Source organism: Gobio gobio (genome assembly GCF_949357685.1).
Source record: "Gobio gobio genome assembly, chromosome: 22".
NCBI lineage: Eukaryota > Metazoa > Chordata > Actinopteri > Cypriniformes > Gobionidae > Gobio > Gobio gobio.
In genome coordinates, this window is record NC_137118.1 from 10,742,121 (window position 1) to 10,766,592 (window position 24,472).

General features: G+C 39.0%; 2 protein-coding genes across 2 annotated transcripts in view; both read right to left on the minus strand.

The window, feature by feature from the left end:
• slc7a1a (solute carrier family 7 member 1a) overlaps window positions 1-2,694 on the minus strand; it is a 35,446-nt gene extending 32,752 nt beyond the window's left edge. Inside the window, exon 1 of the mRNA XM_079803766.1 lies at window positions 2,497-2,694. The gene's annotated coding sequence lies outside the window, so the exon portion shown is untranslated. The remainder of the gene's footprint in view (window positions 1-2,496) is intronic.
• Window positions 2,695-5,298: 2,604 nt separating this feature from the next.
• Window positions 5,299-23,517, minus strand: paxbp1 (PAX3 and PAX7 binding protein 1). Its single transcript, XM_079804782.1, has 18 exons — window positions 23,103-23,517; window positions 22,072-22,200; window positions 18,030-18,212; window positions 17,521-17,742; window positions 17,153-17,253; window positions 14,823-15,046; window positions 14,175-14,364; window positions 11,583-11,706; window positions 10,939-11,041; window positions 9,660-9,775; window positions 9,369-9,568; window positions 9,129-9,279; window positions 8,885-9,006; window positions 8,052-8,128; window positions 7,755-7,821; window positions 7,478-7,624; window positions 7,239-7,393; window positions 5,299-5,985 (listed from the first exon to the last, which is right to left on the minus strand). The coding sequence occupies exons 1-18, from the start codon at window positions 23,374-23,376 to the stop codon at window positions 5,868-5,870; spliced, it is 2,703 nt and encodes a 900-aa protein (XP_079660908.1). The 5' UTR covers window positions 23,377-23,517; the 3' UTR covers window positions 5,299-5,867.
• Between the last annotated feature and the right edge of the window lie 955 nt (window positions 23,518-24,472).

Sequence of the window (24,472 nt, forward strand, 5' to 3'; positions counted from 1 at the left end):
TCTGTTCATCATATAAAGTGATCGTATGTCTTCAGAAAATTTTGACTAAGCGGCTCAATTAATATGGATTAGTTTTACGTTCTCTTTATGAACTTTTTGAAGCATCAATGTGGTCGTGGCATAGCTGTCAATGGAGGGACAGAAATCTCTCGGATCTTTATTTTTTTGTTCTGAAGATAAACTAAAGTCTGACGGGTTTGGAACAACTTGAGGGTTAGGAAATGACAGGATTTTCATTTTTGGGGGAACCATCCCTTTAATGTGTGCTAAAGTCTGCTGGCGCACATTTAAATAAATTAAGAAATAAGGCATGCTACCTCTTCCTTAGCATTAATAGCCCCATCTGAACAGTTTTTGCAATGTTTTATAGAAAACACATACATTTACTGTACGTAACTGCAATGTTATTTATTGTACTTGTGGCTCCAGATCTTATAACTGTGACTTAATTTCTCATAGTCATAGTTCTTATAATATAATTTGACAAATTTAGATATTGCAGCAAAAGTGGATTTATAATCTTTTTTCCAAGATTTACCAGTCTAACATCAATATTCTTATTTGATGACAGACAATTGGCTGATTGTAAGCTAATCACTCTGAACCAGCAAACTTTATGACAGCAGCCCAGGTTCTAAACCACTAGGTCACCACTTAGAGGGGAGTTGAGGTTTGTTTTTAGCATGTTATACGTGGGATGTCCGGAAATACGTTATGTGTTGGGGCTTGGGGGCAAAGACAGATGCACGTGATCTAATTACGAGGAAATGTACAAATCAATCCGTTTACATAACACAGAAAACCTGCAGGATGAGCCACGAGGACACGAGCCACAAGACGTAAATAAGCAAAACACTTCTACTTCCTACTATATATATATATATATATATGCTAGCTCATGGTTTCTAATTACTTCGGGTTTGAGAGGACAAATAAGCGTAGAATTTTAAGGTCTTATTGTGATCTTCATATCACAATTAAAACCTTTCAAGGGATGTGATAATATTATAAGGGCCAACGTCATCTAGTTTGGGATTCATTTACAGACACCCACACACATAAATATTTTAGTGTATATCTCCATCTATCAAAAAGCAAATAAATAACATACCACAAACGGTCAGAGATCATCAGAGCTGTTTCTATGTAATCATAATCTATGTAATATGGAAACATTCAACAGGTTCATCTAAAAACCACAAAACATTTGACAATGAATAATGTCTCTGCAGCCTGCAAGGATTTACTGAAACAACCTGGAGCATTAAAAGAGCTCTTTGTTGCAGAAACCATCTGGTCTGAAGAAGAAACATTTCACATAAAGTGACTCGGCTGTAGTAAATAAAGACCCCCTACTGGCACCATTCAACAGAAAACTTCTTGTGGTGGAGCACTTGCATTGTTTATATAAATACAGCTCATGGTACGTGTTAGTCAGTATTGATGGTACGATGTTTTCCATTATAGCAATGACAAAACAGTTTAATAACGTGTGATATAATAAATGATTAAAAATATATAAGTGTACGACACTCGGACTGTTTTAATCTTCACCAGCTGAACAAAATATGCTACATTAATCTAATAAATCATATAGTGACTGTCTGTTTAAAAACATTGTATGGTTTTGACAGTAATAACTTTAGACTAGCTACTGCATCTATTATGGCATGAGGTGTCACGCCGCTCTTTTAGATCAGTTTACTCTTACTAGAAGAAGAGACTCTGGTATCACTTATAAATAGAAACGAGATTTACCTACTGAGTATTTAACAGCATTTTATTAGTTAAAACAAGCAGACTTTTGTGACGTAATTTATTTCATTTTTTTATTTTGATGTGTTCCATTCTTATTTTGTTTTAAGTGTTTTAATTTATTTGTATTTAATTTTGCCATGTCATTATTTCATTTGCATGTTATAGCCTATGCGTGTAGCCTATTGCAAAAACAATTTTACATTTTGTTACTGACATATGAAGACATATCCTACAGATGGCTGTCTGTTACTTTGTATGATTTAAATAATTAGCAGACGAACTGTGCAACGACAAAATAATGTTTAAAAAAAAACAAACATTAAAAGCCTACACGCGCTCGATGCGACGTAAATAAACCAGAACTCCCACTAAAATCAACGAAGCTGCATGCGCGCGTCTCACAGTAAACAACAGATTTTAGGAGCGTCAGCTAGCTTTCATAAACATACAAACTTGTTTTAATGTCCGCAGCTATCCCCCTTTTTCCCTTGCAGGACAGACTGCATTAGAAGGCGGGAGACCCCGTGCGCCCCGTCCCACGTTTTCCTGCCCTGCGTTTATAACGAAGCGCTGCATGTTAAGTAATTATGTCCATGTGCTGCCGCGGATCTCCAGCTCATTCACTTTTCACAATAGCAAGAGCGAAATGATCAAATAAACTTCCATAGCTGATGAAAGTTTGAGCAAAACGCCTGTAGGAAGGAAACCGGGTTAGCTGTAACAGATGTTGGGTCTTACCGTGCAGCTGGCCTATGCAGATCAGTCTGGATCCAGTGATACTTGACGTGTTGCAGGAAAACTTCCCTCAGATTGTGTCCTCCAGCTGAGGCTTCTGTCTGTGGTTATGTGGGCTGAGTCTCCTGACAGGTGGTGTAAGTGTGTGTGGGGTCATTTGTGATGTATACATGGATCGGGTTTCACTGCTGTTTTATCAATGCTCCTCCCGACTTTTACTATTCGCTGGAGAGAAACTGCAATTCAGTGAGTCAAATTTGTGGTTTTCAGTGAAGGAAATTCTAGGTCTAAAAGCCCGTTCACACCAAGTACGATAAAAAACAGTTCTAAATATCGTTCTCAATATTAAAGAATAGCAGAGTTCAAACCACAGCGATAACGATTGAGAGAAACGATATCGTTGAAATCACTTTCAGAAGGAGTTTATCCAGCTGATTAACGATCAAATAATTGACAGCCAATCAGAATCCATCCTGGTTTAAAGAGCTTGAGCATTTAACGCGGTAGACAAGCACGCGCTTGAACAGAACGATTGGCGTGAACGGGCCTTAATTCTATTTGCACACTTTTATCGTGTATCGTCACACTCGGTTATGAAAGATGACACCAATCACGTATATGCACATTTTCAATTAAAAACGACCATATTTGAGGAAAAAAAAGTCGATCCGTTTACATCATTGGATGTTATGTCGGTCGTGCAAAACACATACAATGGTTACAGTCCTTCTGGTTGTTACCATAGTTGTGTTTTATTCACAATAAAACACTCTATGACCGCTTCACCCAACTGTGAATCACTACACAACACCCTTATCAACCTCTCTTAGCAACGTGTCTATTATGGAAGAGGAGAGGAGCGAGAGAGAGAGAAATACCTGCATTTAGATATAGCTTCAGTCCTTTGTTCATAATAAACAATGTGTTCAAATGTCCTCTGCTATATATTTGTCCTTTTAAGTTAACAGTTAAGGGATTTTCCTGTGTTTTGACACTGACAGCGCTAGTCAAAGCATTTGTCAGTTGCGTTTTATGGTTTTGCTCCGTGTTCACACGAAGTTTCAGTCCAAAAAAGTATTTTCTACCAACTGACTCACTCATAAAAACAGTCTTTGCCGCCATCTGATGGCGTAATAATAACCTAACTTTTGTTGCTTGTTCTTGTCAGGGACTTTTTTTTTTTCCAGCGGAAGCAAGGCTTTTTGCGATTTTACTTCATGAAAGTTATACATTTTGTGGCATTAAAATTGTATTGTATGGTAAACGTTTTATAAAAGCAATAAGCCACGTGAAGCCGTGGTTTAAAGTGAATTTATAACAGCTAATGGGGTTTTAGGCCTCCACTCCGCGTCCTGCCCACAGTCTATGGTCGTGCCACCCTAACAACGCCCCTTAGCGGTTATAAATTCAACGCCAAACTGACGCCTGAATTCGCGCTCTGCTTCAAAATTGATAGGACATTAAATTTGGACTCCAAAGTAGTTTGAGAAGTAAAGAATTGTATAACTGTAATAAGATCCATTTTAAGCCAAATTAGGTCAAAATCTGATATTTAAGGTAATCTCGGAAAAAAATAATCTAAATAAGGTAGGCCTCCTGAGTTTGGAAGGCAATTCCCAACACACAAAAACATAATGGATTGGTAGTTTATAAAGAAACAATAATAATAATAATACATTTTATTTGTAACGCACTTTACATTAAACAAAATCTCAAAGTGCTAAAAACATGGCATACCATGTCAAAATCATGAGATACGATTTCATAATTATTGACAAGTCAAATTTTGTCATAAAAATTCTAAATTCGGAGGCCATTTTCAATTTCCACTCATAATTATGAAGTCAAAGTCAAAATTACGATGTTATCTCAAAATTATGACTGAAGGTTCCGGTCACATTTACTGTCATTCAGCGAATTTTCACAGGCAAAATCCGGTCATTTCAACAGGAATCCACAAAACCTTCCTTCGGATGAGACCCCAGATGTCCTTTGGAAAAAAGAGTAGGGGTGTAACCCTGGCATCCTGGCCAAATTTGCCCATCATGGCCTCCCCCATTCTATGTAAAGCGCTATATAAATGTAAAAAATTATTCTAAATTTGACTTGTCATAATTTTCTTGTGGCATAAAATGTCTTCTATACGCATAAGCCAAGAAACAAAAAGAAAAAAAACGATACCTATCTGGACCACATGGTTGTTGAGCTGGAAAGTTCAGCTTGGAGCTGTTGGTGGCACTAGAGGGTTTGAGTTTGACCACCAGCAAAATTCCGACTCTCGCCTGTCAGTCTGACAAATTTCCCTCCGAAGGGTTTTATGGGCTGCCATAGACTCCCAGCCAGAAACAATAGGTTTACACCTTTAGTGACTGTCGACTAAAAATAATGAAAAACCACTGGGGAGGAAAAGACAATTCTATATAACGGCAAAGTCACATTCATAAAAACTAACATCCAGCTGTGCTTTCAGCTTGGGTTTAAACAAACGCTTCTATAGAATCAAATTATGTGTCGCTTTCTTCCTCAGGCCAAACCACAGCTAGACACCTGAGAAAACTGCTGACATAACTATAAAGTGTACTATATGCAAAATGCATGTAAAAACAGATTATACAATTAAATCTTTACATGCAGTGACTAGTGTAATTGCTGTTTCCACAAGTGAAAACATTTGCGAGAAAAATGAAGAAATACTAGTTACACTGAGATATAAAGTCATAATTTCAAGTTGCACTGAAAGTTATATAGTTGTACGTTGCAATTGTGAGGTCACAACTACACTGTATAACAAAGGAGAAACTTGAATATCATTAACACTTTATTTATGCAAATAAAACATTTCAAAGTTCAGGAAAACAACAACGAAATAAGTACATTCATTAAAGTAGCACGTGGTTTTGTTGGCCAGCATGTCAGGTTCATTTACTTAGGGATGAGGGATGAGGCTGGCACATGAGCAGGTCCAAACCTCAAATATTGTGAAATGTTGTTCACAATATGGTGCAAGCCTTTGAGGGAGGGGAAAGAGTTCAGAACCAATATATTTTCTAGCAGGTAAATGATACTGCAGAGTGATGGACAGTTTAAAAGATCCAAATAAGAGATCCCATCTGTTTAAAAAAAGTAAAAAGAAGTGACGCCTTCTCAGGAAAGGGATTACAAAAGCCTTAACACAGCAGAGTGCACTTCAAATCCAAACCAGTGGCAGTTTCACTGGATTTCAACTGTTCTTGAAGGTGAAACATCACTCGAGTCCACCAATGTGCCCCCAAAGAAAACCCTTCAGCCACACAGATAAATGTACAATATTCACAGTATTTACACAGTGTGGTTCATCCAAAAACGCCCAGTGAGGTATTCCATTGGTTTGCCTTTCATTTGTTCTCGAGGAGTGTCTTTATATCTTTAATGCCATGTTCTGACGCAACTGCGATCACGTGGTCTAAAGCGTTGAGTCGTCCCAGAAGCCTAATCACATCCTTAATTTGTTCCCTATGTAGAGAAACAAGAGCTGCATTAATAAAGGAGAGGTAATACTTACATAGTAGAGCCATTAAAAAAATATTGATATACAAATACTTGAATGCTACATTTTAATTTTACTTTATACATTGGAACCATGAAACATATAATGGTATGTATATACACCGATCAGGCATAACATTATGACCCGAAATCGCCCCCTTAACCCTCAATCACGATTCCCTACTTTAGTCCACAAATACAGTTCACTTGAAGGAGTGAATGAAAACAAGTGAGCGAATTCGGACAGCCGCTGTGTGTACATTGGCTGTAGACTCATTAGTGCACTCAATTATGTCCACTATGGTTTCGGACACCACTACAAATGGCTGTCCCCTCAAATAGTGCCCTATTTAAGGGAAACACTGATTATCTCTTCATCACGGCACCTGTTAGTGGGTGGGATATATTAGGCAGCAAGTGAACAATTTGTCCTCAAAGTTGATGTGTTAGAAGAAGGAAAAATGGACAAGCGTAAGGATATGAGCGAGTTTGACAAGGGCCAAATTGTGATGGCTAGACGACTGGGTCAGAGCATCTCCAAAACTGCAGCTCTTGTGGGGTGTTCCCGGTCTGCAGTGGTCAGTATCTATCAAAAGTGGTCCAAGGAAGGAACAGTGGTGAACCGGGGACAGGGTCATGGGCGGCCAAGGCTCATTGATGCACGTGGGGAGTGAAGACTGGCCTGTGTGGTCTGATCAAAGAGACGAGCTACTGTAACTCAAATTAAGAAGTTAATTCTGGTTCTGATAGAAAGGTGTCAGAATACACTGTGCATCGTAGTTTGTTGCGTATGGGGCTGCACAGCCGAAGACCAGTCAGGGTGCCCATGCTGACCCCTGTCCACCGCCGAAAGCGCCAGCAGTGGGCAATCTGGTCCTTGTCAAACTCGCTCAAATCCTTACGCTTGCCCATTTTTCCTGCTTCTAACACATCAACTTTGATGATCAACACAATCAAAATGTTCACTTCACCTATCAATCTTATGCCTTATCAATATATACACCCAATGTTAATAATTAATGTTAATTTGATGGGGTTTTTTTTTTCAGTGGACAGATCCCCTAAACATAGAGTACCACCAGACTTCCCCCCCTGAAGGCCCCTGTTTTATATTAAACCATCATTATACCTTCATACTATGCTAATATCTGATCTTTATGTGGCATCTACAGAGATGTTGAGATGTTAATTTAACATGAGAACATAAGAAACCACTTTACCTCACGTTCCTCTTCTCCACGTCTGATCCAGCCACGCAGCTGCGGTACAGACTGCTGGCCAAGTGTTTCAAATATCTGCAGAAGTTCTCGAGCTGAGGAAGAGTCTGCTGTCCTTTCAGACTGCTGAACCACTGCACAGGAAAACACTCCACCACCTGAGAGCAGGTTAGGGTTAATAGAGGGTTAGAATGACTTCATCTGTAAACACTGTATGGATATTAATTCCAAACGAGTCATACTCTGCGGCATTTCTCCACATGTTCCTCGCTGGCGTCTGTGGTCTGCAGGGCCGAGAGAAGGTAGCGGTTTAGTGTGCTGTCCACGGCGAGCTCCTTCAGCGCTGACAGAGACAGGATCCCATCCCATATTAAGATATTTCCAAGTAACTGAACACAAGAAAGAGATTCAGCAGAGGATAAGATTGAGCAATGGTTAAAATATTAAATCATTAAAAACATAAAAAGGTTAACTGATGACAGGAGAAAGTCTAGAATATACAAGCATGTCTAGTCTTACCTTCACACAAGACCAAAACTGCCTCTGGGAAAAGAGGTAAGGACCAGAGTTCTTGTTCTCCATAACACTGTACGGGGAAGAAACAAATTACACAGGTTTACACAATATACTCGGTCACAATCGTAAAGTAGAATATTTATACAAAGAATAGCATATGCAAACAGTGATCCAGCTGGAGTTACTGTTTTCAAAAGTACCCACTTCGGTACTGAAATTTTAACCGTTGAGCAGAATCAAAAACACCTCCGATTGGCCATTGTGCTCACGCGCTCATCTAATCTGTGATTTCACACTCACTTTTTTGGAAACAGAGGCAGGAAAATATCATCATCGAGAGTCCGCCGAATTCGGATGACTATGGTCCTTAGAAGCTCCTGAAAGATATTAGTTCATTTCTCAATGACAATCAAAGGCAACTAATAATTTAAACCTGTAAAGCCTGACATATGAAAGTAGTTTTAGCCTTTAGACAAATGTTCTCTTCTTTCAAAAATCCTTAAAAAAAAAAAGGTTAACATGTGAGAAGCATCAGGCTTTTATGGCTCATGTAGTATGATTTAGGAGAATATGTCGCTCATATGCAGGGAGGGAAAAACGGATAAAAACAATTATAAATCCCCCAATAAGATGATATTTAAATACCTAGTTTTATGATCAAAGCTCTGTAGTTTTCATTTTGGGGGGCTAATACATTGATTTTGGGGGCAATACAATGATTATTGAGAGATGTACAAATACATGTACCTCAAAAGCCTAATTTTAACATGATTTAATAATCAAGGAAATCTATGTTTCTTCAGTCCAGTAAGTGTTCATCCTGAAGTGTTACAAACAATATAAAAGTTACATTTATTCTCAAATTTGAATGATAAAAGTCATCAGATTTCATAGCAAAAAGACAACCTGAAGAGGGACGTTTTTAGAATTATACAAAAAGGCCTTTAACTTTGACAGAAGGCATGTAGTAGAATGTGTGTACAACAGGTTTTACAGCAAAGTTGTATGTTGATAATTTACAGGCCTTAAATTTTTTTTTTTTTTTAAATATGATACAGTAGGCTTTAATAACTCAAAATGCAAAAATTAGAGCCTGTGGCTTTAATGCGCTGCAGTCTCATCCCTTCACTGACTTGTGTGTTGCGGTTGTCGCCGTGCAGCACAGTGGGATAATCTTTGATCAGCCTCTGCATGAAAGCCACCAGTCTGGACGTCTGACTGCTGGAGAGCGGATCCCACACCTGATCTGTCAGAACTGAGGGGGTGACAGGAAGGGTGGAAATCATGTTTTAAACGAGTGATTTGTGTTTGACGTGCTGTTCTGAGTTTAAAAGTAAGAACTGAACCCTAACATAGATGGGAAATGGACAGACTAACCTGCTAGTTTAGGAAGAAGCACTCTTTCTACAATAGCAGGAAGCAGGCTGTTATCTATGTCTTCCTCTTTCTTTAGAGAGCTCTGCTCCTCAAAACCATAGAAGAGCAAAGACTCAAACCACAGCATGTACTCAAAGTTGGGACACTCCACCTGCATAAATACAAATGGCAATTAAAGACTGAAATAATCAACAATGCAAAGAAGATCACAAAAATGGGGAAATTACATGCTCTCTGTACCTCGAATGGAGACCATGAGATGAGCTGCAGTCGAATAAGTGGGTTAAAGAGTTTGGGCAGACACAGTCCGATGTAGGCATCTCTGTAGCATGTAAAATACAGCTTTCTCCAGGTCTCGAAGTGAGACTTTATGTTGTCTAGAGAGTGGAAGTCCTCCACCACATCCTCAAAAACCTTCTTGGATTCACTAAAAATGCGATCTGGAAATCAAAAAGATGAAACGTTTAAACCAAGAAAATATTAAAATGTAAAAGCCTTCTATCTTGTATTGGTGTGTGTTAGGTTGGTCACCTCTCTCGAGGTTGTAGCTGGTGATGTCAGTGGACGTCTCTTCGTCATCACTAGACAGCCCCTCCTTATGCTCGGCTCTCTTGCCGTTCTGCTCTCGAGCTTGCCTGCGACGGGTTCTGGGATGTGTCAAAAACAGACGGACAGTTATTAAAACTGAAATACTTCACAGAAAGTAGATCTGGGTATTGATACAGATTTTCTGATTCAATTTCACTACGTCCTGATTCCATTAGTTTATGATTTTGATTCAATCATTATTTGTTTCAGTTATAGTGTTAACAGGCCCGTTTATCCAGGTCCGTTATTTGCCTGACTGACATTGTGACTATATCGCTAACTTCTGCACATTTCCAAACATTTTAGGCCATTACAGGTTACCATTCAAAGCACAATACTGAGAAGATTAGAACATGTTTACTAGATTTGAAAAGAGTATAATACAAAGCAATTAAAATAACTACAACATGGAAGGTTTTGCAGTTTAAAATTCCATTGGATCGCTACAATCAATTAAAATGCAATTTAGAGTCGTACACATATGCCACTTGACAGGAAACAGAAGGCAGATTTTCACTCCCCAAAGCAAAATCTAATTTCCTCAAACGTACAGTAGTATATAGGACAATGAAAACATGGAATTCTCTACCATTGTCATTAACTAGAATAACACAGAAATTCTATTTTAAAAGGCAGGTAAAAGCACGCCTATCATATTTATAGTAGGTTATGCATAAAAGGTGGATTTGTTATAAAAGTTAGACCTGGTGTTTGTTTAGACATGTCTTCTTTCTTATTTCTGGCCCCATACGCAACAAACTGCAATGCTTCCAGCATTAACTTCTTGAGCAATTTGAGCTACAGTAGCTCGTCTGTTTGATCGGACCACACAGGCCAGCCTTCACTCCCCACGTGCATCAATGAGCCTTGGCCGCCCATGACCCTGTCGCTGGTTCACACCTTTCCTTCCTTGGACCACTTTTGATAGATACTGACCACTGCAGACCTAGAACACCCCACAAGAGCTGCAGATTTGGAGATGCACTGACCCAGACGTCTAGCCATCACAATTTGGCCCTTGACAAACGCACTCAAATCCTTACGCTTGTCCATTTTTCTGCTTCTAACACATCAACTTTGAAGACAAAATGTTCACTTGCTGCCTAATATATCCCACCCACTAACAGGTGCCGTGATGAAGAGATAATCTGTGTTATTTCCTTCACCTGATCATAACGTTATGCCTGATCGGTGTATATATAGAATTGTTTTTAAAACATACCGTCTGGCTTCTCTTTCAGCTATCCTCCTCTGCTTGGCGAGCTCCTGATAGGCTGTGCGATCTCGACCAAATGAGTCCAGGTTAGGGGCCATAACAGCCTTACCTGAAACAGAAAGAACTGACATTAACCCTCAGTAAAGCTGAACTCACCAGCTCTGTTACAACCTATACTGACAGATCTGATAGTCATTACCTACTCATTAATATATCACACTAGATGTTCATGCATTAGTCCACAAATGTCAGTAAAAATTTAATTTATTTTCATGCACAGTGCTAAAGTGATTTTCCCCTTTTCTGATTTTACACCTGCTCAATTTTACTGGGCTGAGATGGAAAATTCCCTCCAATAACTTACCTGCTCAGCATCTTAACAATGTATCAGTGTGAACACTGATCAATAAGAAGCCAGTAAGCTTTCACCATCCGAAAGCCACATACATTGACACACTTTCATTGTTTCTCTCGCTTTCTCTCTCTCGCTCACACTCACGCACGCACACACTCACGCGCGCACACGCGCGCACACACTCACGCACACGCGCACAGTGTGTATTATTCTGATGTGCAATTAATCATAACGAAAATGAAAAGAAAAAAAAACAATGAGGCCATTCAAATAAAAACCTTCAAGATGGACTGACTTGAAAGGCTGGAAAACTCCGACGATTCATCTTTAATATCATCCTGTCTTCTCTGGACGAGACGGGACGCCCGCTGCCGAAGTAACTGGTGCATGGCGACCTCAAGCTCCAGAATAACAGGCACCTGAAAGATATGATGATTTTTGTGACAGCTGAACCAAAAACAAGGGGCCGGAGACCGAGACGAGGGGCTTAGTGTGCTCTGCTGTGGCATGGGAGAGAAAGCAGCCAAATTAAATCGCTCTAAACACAAAGCCCTTTAGAGCTGGATCAAAACTGGCTTCCCCTTGTGTTAATGCTTCATGGTATTAACATTTTTATGGGCCAAAAAAAAAAAAACTACTTCTGTGAAAGACTTCCGTTAAAGGTGCAGTGTGTGATTTTAGCGGCATCTAGCGGTGAGGTTGTGAATTGCACCCCCCCCCCCCCCCCCTTTCAAAGCATAGAGAAGCTACGGTGGCCAACAGGACAAAAAAATGTCGTCGCCAGAGAGAGCAGAGAGTGACTAGCTCTCTGTAGAGAATTTTGTCCTTTTAGGGCTACTGTGGAAACGTGAGGGCACAAAATGGCAATTTCACTGTAAGGGGACCCACGGTGTATGTAGAGAGAATGATGGCTCATTCAAAGGTAATAAAAAACATAACGGTACATTGTGTAAGGTCTTTATACACCACTGCAACCTTGGTTATGTGTATTATATTGCATTTCTGCCAATAGACCATCATAAATACTACACACTGAACCTTTAAGCCATTGTTGGTTGTTTTTGACAAAAAGCTCGTTTTCATTTAATGCAGTTAGTTAACACAACAACTGAGGTATAATTGTTCAAAATTAACTACAGAATCAAAAAGAGGCTGCAGGAGCTTTGTGTTTAATAGAGTGCAACAGTGTCGGTCCACTTTTTTCCATTCATTCTTCCCATTCAGGGATGTTAAAAAAAAAGTAACATATTAATTCAACAATTTCTTCTCGTCTGTGACAGTCTCCTATGCTGTTAACGTAGTAAACAGTGCAGAGCTTCCAGGTTCTACGGCAGAAATTGTTAAATAAAGTAATTCTCGTTGCTTCATAACATTAAGGTTGAACCACTTGAGTCACATGGACTATTTTAAAGATGTCTTTACTACCTCTCTGGGCCTTGAAAGTTACAATGACCGTACAGTCTATGTGGGATCAGAAACCTCTCGGATTTCATCAAAAATATCTTCATTTGTGTTCCAAAGATGAACAAAGGTCTTACAGGTTTGGAACGACATGAGGTTGAGTAAATGATGACAGAATTAATGACATTTTTATTTTTGGGTGAACTATCCCTTTAAGAGTTATATGAGCCATGAGCCAAACCAACCAGCTACGAGGTGAATCACATTACAAACTTTGATTTCAAACAAAAAAAGTATTTGAAAAAAGGACAAAAAGGTTACAAGACTGCACACTTACTGGTTTCAATGTGGGGAAAGAATTACAATCCTGTGAGGCATTGCGAGTGATATTAAAATGATGAATAAAAACCAAAACTAAAGATGTTGATTGTGTATATAGAAACATAATATATTTTACATTCAATGCAAAAATATGAATATACAAATATAATTTTATTTGAGAGAGCAGGGAGAAACTGATCTTTTGGCGTGATTTGCTTGGCCAATTCTTTGATTGGTGGAGAGGACTTTACAAAATCATGGTGAGGTAGTTTTTCACCAAGAATTCCACTGTAAAAAATAGCTGGCTGAGGGCTTCAAAAAAAGCATGCATTATATTCTTTTTAACGGTTTAAAATGTATCTTTCAAAATCAATTCCCCTTGGGAGAAAACAAATGGGACCTGAATGCTGCACTCTATAGTTTTCATGTACCGCAATCATTAAGCTATCATCAAGCATTCAAATGAGCGCTTAATGCTACAAATGCACGGTCAATGCATTTTGCCTTTAAAGGGCAGTATAGTCCACTGGTGGTGTAATGAAGATTTACCATTTTGGCCTTTTATTAAATTTTTTTAATGGTTCAACAACAATCTACTTACTGTTGCTACCTAAAGAATTGGAAGTCTTACACAAGCAAAAAGAAAGTATGACCTATTCCGATAAAGGCTTTTTTCAACTAATAACACTTTTATAGTGATATGTTAGTTCTCCATGCCTCAAAGACACCATGATTTGTGTATATAGTGCCTCTTTATAGCTGAAAGAAATGAAAGAACCACAGAAAGAATCTTTTGCTGCATGAGCTGTGGGGAAAATATGGAAGATTACAAAATAATCCATGATATCCATATGAAAATATGACCTGGTGGACTGCTGACAATAAATTTAACAATCATCATAAACATGAACCATGTGATTTATATGAAGTAACAGGCGCTATTTTTACTCCTAATGGTATTATAAAAGAATATAGTAATTTTAGTTGAGATAAATATGTTTAAAGTGTTACTAAGTAGACAATATTCTGACACAGGAAACATCCAATAAACTTTTAAATCAAGAAGAAATATAGTAGCAAGGTCTGAATAAAACCAACAACAACTAAAAAAACAAGTCAGTAAAAAAAACAGCAGCAACATAAAAACAAATGCATTCATTCTTACCTTTTCACTGAAACACTCAAGCAAGTCTCCAACATACCCTCGCATTTCTTGCAAGAATCTATATTTGTCTGCGGCATCCTGTGAGGAGCCCTCTAGGAGCTGGATGGTCTTTTTGGAGGCATCCAGCTCCTCCTGGATCTGCTCAAAGCGCCGGGCATTGGAATTGTGCCCCTGGCGCATGAAGCTCAGCCTGGTGCACAGGGGAGTCAAAGAGAGGTTTGTTATTAGTGATGTATGGGGACATCGCTAGGGTCGCACATGTCCTGATGAAGATGGTTAGGTCTAAACAATGCAATGGAGTCAGTAAAACAGCTGCAGATTTCAGCATCTGCAAATACTCCATCCGGAGGAAGAAATATTACATTTCTGCAGAAACTGCGATACCCGGAATTAACCAGGAACAACGTGCGAGGAGGTATGCGCCTTGTGTGTATCCTCACTATGCTGGAAGTCCAAAGTGCAAGCTTTCATCTTCAATGTCTGAATAGAGCAATTTTATGGGACGTGCATGACGTGACTTTATCAGGGCATTAAAATCTATAAAGTGTTGGTACATTTAAAATCCTAGGAAATACCAACTGGGCAGATTTGAACTGGCAATTTGAGGGGCTACAGTGACCGCCGATGAAAAGGCAGTTCAGACCGTACCTGTCTTTGAGACGTTTCTTTACCAGATCTGTGGTTATAGGGCTCAGGTCACAAGAGGGAATGGGATAAGGAACTGAAGGCTCTGCTTTCAAAGTCTTGCTGTTGTCAACTCCAACTGTGGCAGTGGTGTAGCTAAACGGCATGGCGTAGGTCGCTCCATACGGCTGTGCATCATAACTGCCTTGGTAATACATGGTTGTATCCTCGGGTTGGGTGATTTGGACCTAAAATTTCAACAAGATATGACAAAAGGATTTGCGTCAGCATTAAAAATTGTGATTTCAAAGCACAAACTATAGTACACTGAAGGAATGTCAAAAGAATTATACTTAAACAGTCAAAAAAATATATATATTTACACTATCATTGAAGAGTTTAGAGTCAGAAAGCTTTATGTTTTTGATGGCTGTTTTAATATATTTTAAATATTAATTTATTCCTGTGACGGATACAAAGCTGAATTTGTCACATACTCCTTCAGAGTATATTCATATTTCAGTTGAAACCTTGCCCTCTTTGGCTTGCTGTTAATGCTGTTAAACTGAATATACGAGGCAAACTGTCTGCTTAAATAATAGCACTGAAATAAGAATAGTTTATATCTTGTATAGCAGTTTAGGGTCATCCACACAGGACGCGTTTTTGCGGTTAAAACATGAGAAGCAGGTCAGTGCAGGTCTAGAGACACGCTTTTTAAAGGTTATTTGAAATTTTGCCGCGTTTATAAAGCCGTGTCATGCACGACACTGAAAAAGTATGGAAACGAGCACAACAGTCAAACACTAGGGCAATGTTTACATTAAAAACGATAGAAAAGTAGCGCAATGGAATGAAAAAACACGTTCTGACTGAATTCAGCGCATGTCGGTTTACTTACCCCTAACCGATAAACACGTTATTATTAAACACATATTAGACGCTTTATTTCCACTTTTCTAATATTTACTTCATTTTTTTTTTTAAATAAATGCCTTTCCTATCTGTATGTGATGGGAAAAGGGAGTAGAGAGAGTTCAGCAAAAGGCGGATTCGAACCTCTGGTTGATTTGCGTCAAAACTTCATGCCATGTGTTTTACCCCTACCCTATTGCCAACTCTCAATAACTCATTGATTTTCGTAATTTTGTCTGGCCCAACCAGAGGTTTAGTAAACAAGGCGATATATTTTTACTTAATATAAATGCCATCTACTCCAGTAAAAAAACATTTTTTAGAGGACCCATCCACATTTCTATAACGCCCATGCATTATCTATATTTTAATTAATAAAATAAGGCACTCTAAATAGATTTCCCTGCTCCCAGCGTCACTACTTCATCGCTCCTCAAGGTGACGCTCAACACATGAATGTGGGAACCGTGAAACTTAAGTTAACTAGTCTCAGAAAAAGAGATTTTTAACAGGATGGGAGACAGTAGTGTAAGTAAAATAATAGATGCCCCAGCCACGTTCAAGTCCAAAGGCAGCACTGAACCTTTTCACAGGCATTTTGTTTTCATAGTTAGACAGATATCGTGATACATCATTATAGGATTGTCTAGCAATATCGTATTTTCGGGACTATATGTCGCACTTTTTTTCATAGTTTGACTGGTCCTGCGATCAAAATTAATTCATACTGACTGACAAGAATAAACATTTAGCTACGTTTAGTATCATGAGGTACCCTGTGATTCCCTACTCCACGTTTAAATCTGCAGATGAGTTAAAATGGAAAGTGTAAAGGAATGTTCCCTTTGACGCGGTTTAAACAGCTAATTTGCTTATATCTGTAGAAGCTTCAGAAGGATACCAGTGTCAGGAACAAGTGGATGGTTCACTATTAATGGCATCATGGATCGCGTCAGAGGATCGTTTTTTGGAGAATTTGACAGCTGATTGTTTTGTAAACGAGGCACAGTGTAATTGAGAGTTCATGATGAAACTTTTGTTGAAAGATGAACCAGTCAGCAGTACAGGATCTGACAGCAGCTACAATCATAACAGTGGCCGTTTACTGACAAGTCTTAAAGGAGCCACCCCTTAAAAATTGATCATTTGAGACAGAGGATAATATTCAAATAAAGAAAATCCATGTCATGACCACTTCAAGTACACAGTCTTGTACCTTTGTGTAATTTTCAAATACTTTTTTAGTTTTTTTTGCTTTAAATCATCTTATTTTTCAATGTTGTGATGGACCTCATAGCTGGTTGGTTTCGTTAATGGCTTTTAACTCTGAAATGAAGACCTTTTTAAAATCCCCATGGAAAAAATATGGAGCCAAGGCCACTGAAAAAGTGGACCGGCACTGTTGCACTATATATGCTAATTAATGTACTCTGACTCACCTGCGGGATGCTAATGCCCTTTCTGATCTGCTCCTGCTCCCAGCGATTCACTTCCTCATCCTGGCCATCATCTAGAGCTTCATCATCACTGCCTTCAATACCTAAAACAAAACACACACAGACAGAGTCAAAATAAATACTATGGTCAGATCGTGGTTAAGTGCACATCTTTGCTAGGATCTGATTTCTCACGCAATTCTCTCATAATTCCTAATTATAGTTATTCTGTCTTGTTTGTGTCTTTTTCTAAGTGACATGACATTTATTACAAGGGCAGTCCCTCTGGAGAGCAGGTGAGTGGGTGTTCCTGTAATTCTACATCAACAAGTTTCAGCTCTGAACTGCGACCACATGCGTCACACACTGACCGATCTCCTCTGCTATTTTCTGCCTCTGAGTCTTTATCTTGACTCCACTGAAGTTGATTCTCTTCTCATCTTCATCGTCGTCACTGCCGCCGTTCTCATCTTCGCGAACAAGGCGCTTGTTCGTCGCTTCATTCTCAGTCAACGGAGCCTCACCCCCGAGCTCTCGAGCCATCTGCCTACGTTTACGAGCAGCATGAATGAAGGCCGCGTCGGGGATCTCGCCTGTTGAAACATATGACAGTTATTGTTGGTGTAAACAATGATTAATCACTTTCACATGAATTTGTTTAACCAGAAAGAGCCTAAAAGCAATTAGTTTGCCATATTAAAAAAAAAGTGGATTTGATCATATACGTTGTTTAACAACAATCAATGTTTAACCACAATACACATCAGCAGGTTGCAGACGTGTATGACTGTCCTAAAAAAGCAAAAACAGTCTAATCATGCTGACGTTGGTCCTGCGACTTGCTCAACTGGTCCAGTCTGGAGGTTATGGAAACTCTCACCTGGTCTAAGCGAGCTGAGGGCAGACATAGTTTGGCTAAATGCTCCACCCGCAGACCTTTGCTCGCCCTCCTCTTCCTGTTCCTCATTGCTGTCCACCTCCATTTCTTCTTCTCCATGTTCACTGCTGGCTCTGCTGCCCACTAAGGGCTCCTCTTTAATGGACAGAATCTGAGTAGGTCCACCTGAAACGAACAAACCAGTGAGTGATAATACTATGGCTGCACAACACATCGAAATTATTGAAATATTCCAAATGTACGTATTGCGATATGCATGTGACACACACACCCAAAGAATGCGCACAAATCGTCTCTCTGACAGCGCGCGACCCCTTCAGTTATCTTTCGCGCCTTAAGGCTGTTCACACCGGGACGTTTTTTGCGCGCGTTTATCGCCGACGTTCAACGCCTCGTGACTAAACAAAGGGCGCCAATGTGAGTGTGCACACCGACGCGCAAATCGGCAGGCGTAAAAGCGTCATTTTTTTAAAAACGCCTCGGGTTCGTTTTTTTTTTGTTGACGTGGCGCGTGAAAAACTGGCCGACCAATGAGAGCAGCGCTTTTGTTCACGTGCCTGGAGCTGCTGAAGTGACAGTAAAAAACGACTTGGTGGCGCTCAAGCACAAAACGGTCTTGCCGAGCACACATTGAAACGACGAAGTAGTAAGTAGACAAAGAAGAAGATGAGCTGCTAATGCTGCCTGCCAGTTAGCAAAACGTGTGTGAATGGTTTTGGCCATAGACATAATATATCTGTGGTTTTGGCAAGCACGTAAATACGGTCTCTCTTCTTCTTCTGTGTGACAAGCGAGTGTCAGAAGCGTAAAGTGCCGCAGCACCACCTTGTGTACCGGGAGCGCTATCTACTGAATGTGCACGTTCACTCGGCGCATCGCCAGTGAAAATCGCCGGAAAACACTGGCGATAAGCGCGCGCGATATTCGTCCTGGTGTGTACAGGCCTTTAGACTTGAACGGTCAAAATACAGAGTTAAAATGTCAAAATGCCCTTCTTGACGATGTCTTACGTGGTATTTACAAATTGGCATTCATTTCATTTGTTTACATTGATGTTAAAATTACATTGTCAGATGTGTGACATTACTCTTTATGTAATGCTTAAACACTTTCAGAAGTTGTAGTGATATTTTCTTTATCCAGAGTGTGAAACCTATGTATTGGTTGTATCATTTTCAGGTTTTAATTGTATTGTATTGCATATGACATTTTACTTCAATAATCACACAGCCTTAGATAATACAAATGCATGTCACAAGTAGGGGTGGCACGGTACATGAAAACACATCCGAACCGTTCGGTTAGCTTGTCTCGGTTCGGAGCGTGGTCATAGTATAACACGCGACTTTGGACTAGGGATGCACCGAATCCAGATTTTTGGGGTTCGGCCGAATACCGAATCCACTGGTTAAGATTCGGCCGAATCCGAAACCGAATACCGAATCCTACTCCCTTCCGCAGTCCATTATCACAGTAAACACATTAATGAAGTTAACAACGTCCCCAGCAGTGTCGGGATGCTATTGACCATTAACTGTTTTGGTCAAGTTTACTAAAGTAAACATTGCAGGGCTCCAGACTAACTTTTTTCACTAGGAGCACAGTGGCCCCCAACTGAAAATTTTAGGGGCACAACCAGAAATTTTGGGGGCGCACACCGTAAATCAACATGCTAACCAAATCTACTAATTTCAACTGTATTACTAATAGGGATCTGTATCGTTAAGGTTTTAATGGTATTACTACTCTTACCGATACTGCTTATCGATCCGGTACTTTAACAGTATTCTTACCGGTTCTTTTTATTATACTTTATATATATTTTTTTTTATTAAAAAAAACATAATTAAGAACATAATTAACATGGCTTTATAATCTGAAAAGTAAAATATCTATAGCAAAAGAAACCGCAAAGTTTGAACAAAATATAAAACATCTATGTGTAAATGGACCAGTGTAGAGGGATTCGGAAGGTCTGCTAACATTAATATTACAGTAAAGAACAGACCTACAAAGAAATCTAATAAAGTAATGAAATGTAAAATAACACTGCATAGTTTTCACTGTATAAATTGATAGATTAATGCTTATAAAAGCTTAAGTTATTAATTCAAGAGATGTGAATATTTTCTATTTGCCTTTTGTTCGATTCGAATTAATGGTTCAATCGTCAGCAGGTTTATTAGACGCTGCCCCTTTAAGACCGATCGAATGTAGAACTAATAATATCATATTCTCCTATTTCTCCAAACTATTTACGCCCATTTAAGATATAAACTGTTAAAATAACTACTCTCCAATCCGGTCATTTTGACACCGGCTATTTGTTGTTTATTTGATGGTTTAGACGCGCACACGAAGCCTAAAATATTAAGTGCAAGTCGGTCCATTTCGCAGCACACACACATAAGCCGCCTTGAAGTTGGAAACAGCGTCTCTTGCACGGATTATTGTGCTTTTAATAGCTCTTTATTATCAAACACATCCCGCAGTTTAGCAACAGTAGAGACTGCAGTTTACAACAATCACTGAATCTGACGTTTAGTTTAGGCTTAAGGAGAAATGACAGCGCAAGGCTGTGAAGCGAAGGATGTCGCACTCGAATAAACACGGCGGAATAGTTTTACCTCATTCCATCTTTTTATAATTCTTGGAAGCCAAAATTGAAAATAAAATTAGATTAATATCACAGCACATCCCTAAAGTTTAAGCAGACTAAACTTGTGTTTAGTTCTTGGCCATCGTCACTCATTAAGCTGACTGTGGTGTTGTGTTCGCTGGAGCTCCACGTGAGAGATCTCGCTCGCTTTCTCTCTCTTCTGGATTGCGAATGGCAAAAATGCATCACGGACAAATGGTTTAATATTCTCTCATATAGAAACGGCTGGCAAAGATAGAATTTACCAGACATAACGTCTATCAATTATAATTAGTAAGTGTATTTTCTTAATTTCTCCAGTACCGACAGCAGGCAAATTTACTGGTCGCACATGTGCGACTGGATGTAAAATTCAGTCGCACACTCTCAAATTTTAGTCGCAAAATGCGACCATTTGGTCGCACTCTGGAGCCCTGCATTGTCGTGTATGTTCTTCTCGCCGCTATTTCATGATGGTTTATAGAAAAATTACCCCGAGTCGTCCTCTGTCGTTTCAAAGAACAACCCAAAAGAGAGTGCAGGAGGCGCGCGCTAGGGCTGTGCCGACATCGAGATGGAGCGCCACCATCGTGATGCCACGCCCCCGTTGCGAGTCTGTTGTGTGCGACACACACTAATCCTCTTCTATAGTATTAGTTAAACTAAAAACTTAGCAGGGATTGCTCTGTAAATTAAATTGAGAATGTAACTAATGCATATATGCTATTTTAAATACTGTAGTCTATGCCAGATATATAGCCTAGGCTACATTTTGAAATCATTTGAGGCTGAAACATCCATGCGTGTTTATTTTAGCACTTCGGTCAGTGAAACAACACAGCCTACAAAACAAAAAAGATTTTCAGTAAATAATGGTAACCTCAAGAATATATGAAAATTAAATATTAGTTAGAAAAATATTTGATTCATACTATTTCCCCGCAAAGATGCGTCATATAGGCTATACCGCTCTGCGCTTTGAGAGGAATGGGACACTGAATAGACACCTTCTTGAATATCTTCGTCTTCATATGTTCTACTGATGTTGCAAAGCAACACTTGCTGTAAAATGTCTGAAGAGCGGATTTTATTTTCCACAGGGTCAAGACATTTAGGCAATGTTTGATTATTCACTGCCAGAGAAAACGAAACTAAAATCACCGGCGTGTGGGAAATGCGCTATTCAAATAAACCAAACTTGACGCGCCTTACCGAGTTTAATAACAAGAACAAACTGTGTTAAATACAATTTGAAGTAAAAAGGTATTCGTCTTACAGTGTTTTTTATACTTTCCCACAGTAAAGGATTTTCCCACCAAAAAGCAGTCCCCTGATTCTGATTTATAGAAATGCATGATATTTTGGAAAAAAAAAGATGTTTAGTACCAATGCGTGTGCTTTGCTCCGGTGCGGGACCGGTGTACTTTTCCAAATCCTCCTTGTATTCTTTCTTCAGCTGCTTGACGATCTTTTTGCTGTGGTAGGATTTCTTCACACGGAACACTTCAGAGTCATCTAATAGAGAGAGGTATACAGTTAATCCATACACGTTATAAAATTCATACACTTATATAGTGTAATTTGGGAGTTGGGACACAAATTCAAAGTTTACTTTTTTATTTGTATCATTACTGGATAAGGTTTTATTAAGCATTCCATTTTTATCGCGGTATCATATTGATCTTATGCCAATCATTGAGTATATTCCAATTAGAGCAGAGTCCTAATTTATCACTATTACTAGTTAATATAACCTACAAGGATTAATTTACTTCAAAATGAATTTCCTGATAATTGACTCACCCCAATGCCATCCAAGACGTTCATGTCTTTCTTTCTTCAATGGAAAAGAAATTAGGTTTTTGAGGAAAAAAAAATTATCTCCATATAACGTAATGTATTTCAATGGCAACCAAAATGTTGAAGGTCCAAATCAATGCAGTTTCAAAGGCTCTGCACGATCCCAGACGAGGAATAGGCTAGCTAAGCAGGGGTAGTGCAGATCCTTTGAAGCCCTTTGAAACTGCATTGATTTGGACCTTCAACATTTTGGTTGCCATTGAAATATATTATATGGAGAAAAATCCTAAAAATGTTTTTCTAAACAAAATAAAACTTAATTTCGACTGAAGAAAGAAAGACATGAACATCTTGGATGACATCGGGTTGAGTAAATTATCAGGAAATTTTCTTTTTGAAGTGAACTAATCCATTAATATGCAAAGTAGCTTGTGTTTTTGTTTTTTGTTAGTGACTGTCACTTTAAATGACACGAACTGTGTTACACAATTGACTACAATTAGACGATGAACTGCACCACGAACACTCTACACGAATAATTTGTGAAACATTACACTGTTTTTGTCTACATTTATTTACGTTACACGTGTCTTTCTTTAATGGCAGTTAATAAGCACCTTCATCGTCGTGGAAGCTCAGCAGACTCGCTTTCGGTTCCTCTCGGTTCTCCTTCTTTCTCTTCTGTTCTTTGTTGACCTTGACAGCACCAGGCTGAAATCCGTTTCCGTGGTTGTTCACCACGTTTGCTCCAGAAGCGGGACCCGTGCTGGACTCGCCCGGTTTCGCAGACTCTTCAGCCCCGGGCCCGCCGGACTGCTGGTTCTCCTCTCTCTCCTCCTCGTCCGAATCATTCCTCCGCCTGAAATTGCACCTCTTAGCTTTCTTAAACATGGTGATGTAGTGTGCAACGACTCTATGATAGTATATACAGACTGATTTTTAGATTTTTGCAGGGCGCCAAAGATGATAACAAGTCCACCATTTTGCCTTTAGCGGAAACGTTTATGTACCTCTGTGAATGTTGAGATCTGCAGAGCGGCAGCGGGAACTCACTGCTGCCATCTAGATGAGAGGTGCCTGTGTCATCATGACTAATCTCGCGGGTCTCCACAAACTGTTTATCCTAAGTAGGCTAATACGAATTATATTAATTTAAAATACGCATATCTTATTATACAATGCGTACGAAAACACATTCGTGCATAATACAACCAATTGAACGTATTTCTTACACGTTAACTGTGTATGAATAATAGCCAGTGATTAATTGAACACCATTCATTTGTTTTATTTATAACTGAAATATTTGAACAATAAATACTTAATTTAGCACATAATTACATTAAAGATGATTGAGAATATGTAGGGTAAATGCAAATGTGTAGCTATCAGGCTAATCGCTTATACTATGCTAGTCAACTAACAACTAGCACAACATAACTTTTTATGGAATATTTCAGTATTTATTATAAATGACTCATCCATGCACATTTAATTTTAACACTGCAGGACAAGCTGTCACTAAGCCTTTTCACTCAGATATAAATATAGGCCTATATAGCCTACATCATGAGGTCTATTCCAACTTCCGTTCCATGCTAACTTTAATTATTAATATGGTATTTTTTTCTCAGATTTCATATGCAATATGCACAATTTCTATTGTTATTGTATCTACTTTTTCAACATTATTTTCAACTTATCATGCAGCCAAAACTTGTGATATTGATCATAATGTTAGTTTAGTATTACTACTATTATAGGAATCATTAATATTTTGAATTAGCTTTTATTTGAGTGAATGTGGTCTGGACTCTTGTGTCAGAGGCGCTGAAGGACAGAGTTCCTGCTCTGTGATCCACCACGTACACTCATTCTATAGGGTTTAATGATTTCACTGTCTATGGAATTATGAGTGAGTTTTGCAGTGTCCAGGACTGATTGTTATTTCCAAAATCACCCTTATCATCACACTGGACTTCACATC

What these genes read in the sequence shown, in the direction of transcription:
- paxbp1 (XM_079804782.1), bottom strand. Translation starts at nt 23,376, where the DNA reads ATGTTTAAGAAAGCTAAGAGGTGCAATTTCAGGCGGAGGAATGATTCG. An exon ending in CTGCCTCTGTTTCCAAAAAA is followed by an intron (nt 7,822 to 8,051) that starts GTGAGTGTGAAA and finishes TTCCCCGTACAG; the next exon opens with TGTTATGGAGAACAAGAACT. An exon ending in GTGGAGAAGAGGAACGTGAG is followed by an intron (nt 5,986 to 7,238) that starts GTAAAGTGGTTT and finishes TTCTCTACATAG; the next exon opens with GGAACAAATTAAGGATGTGA.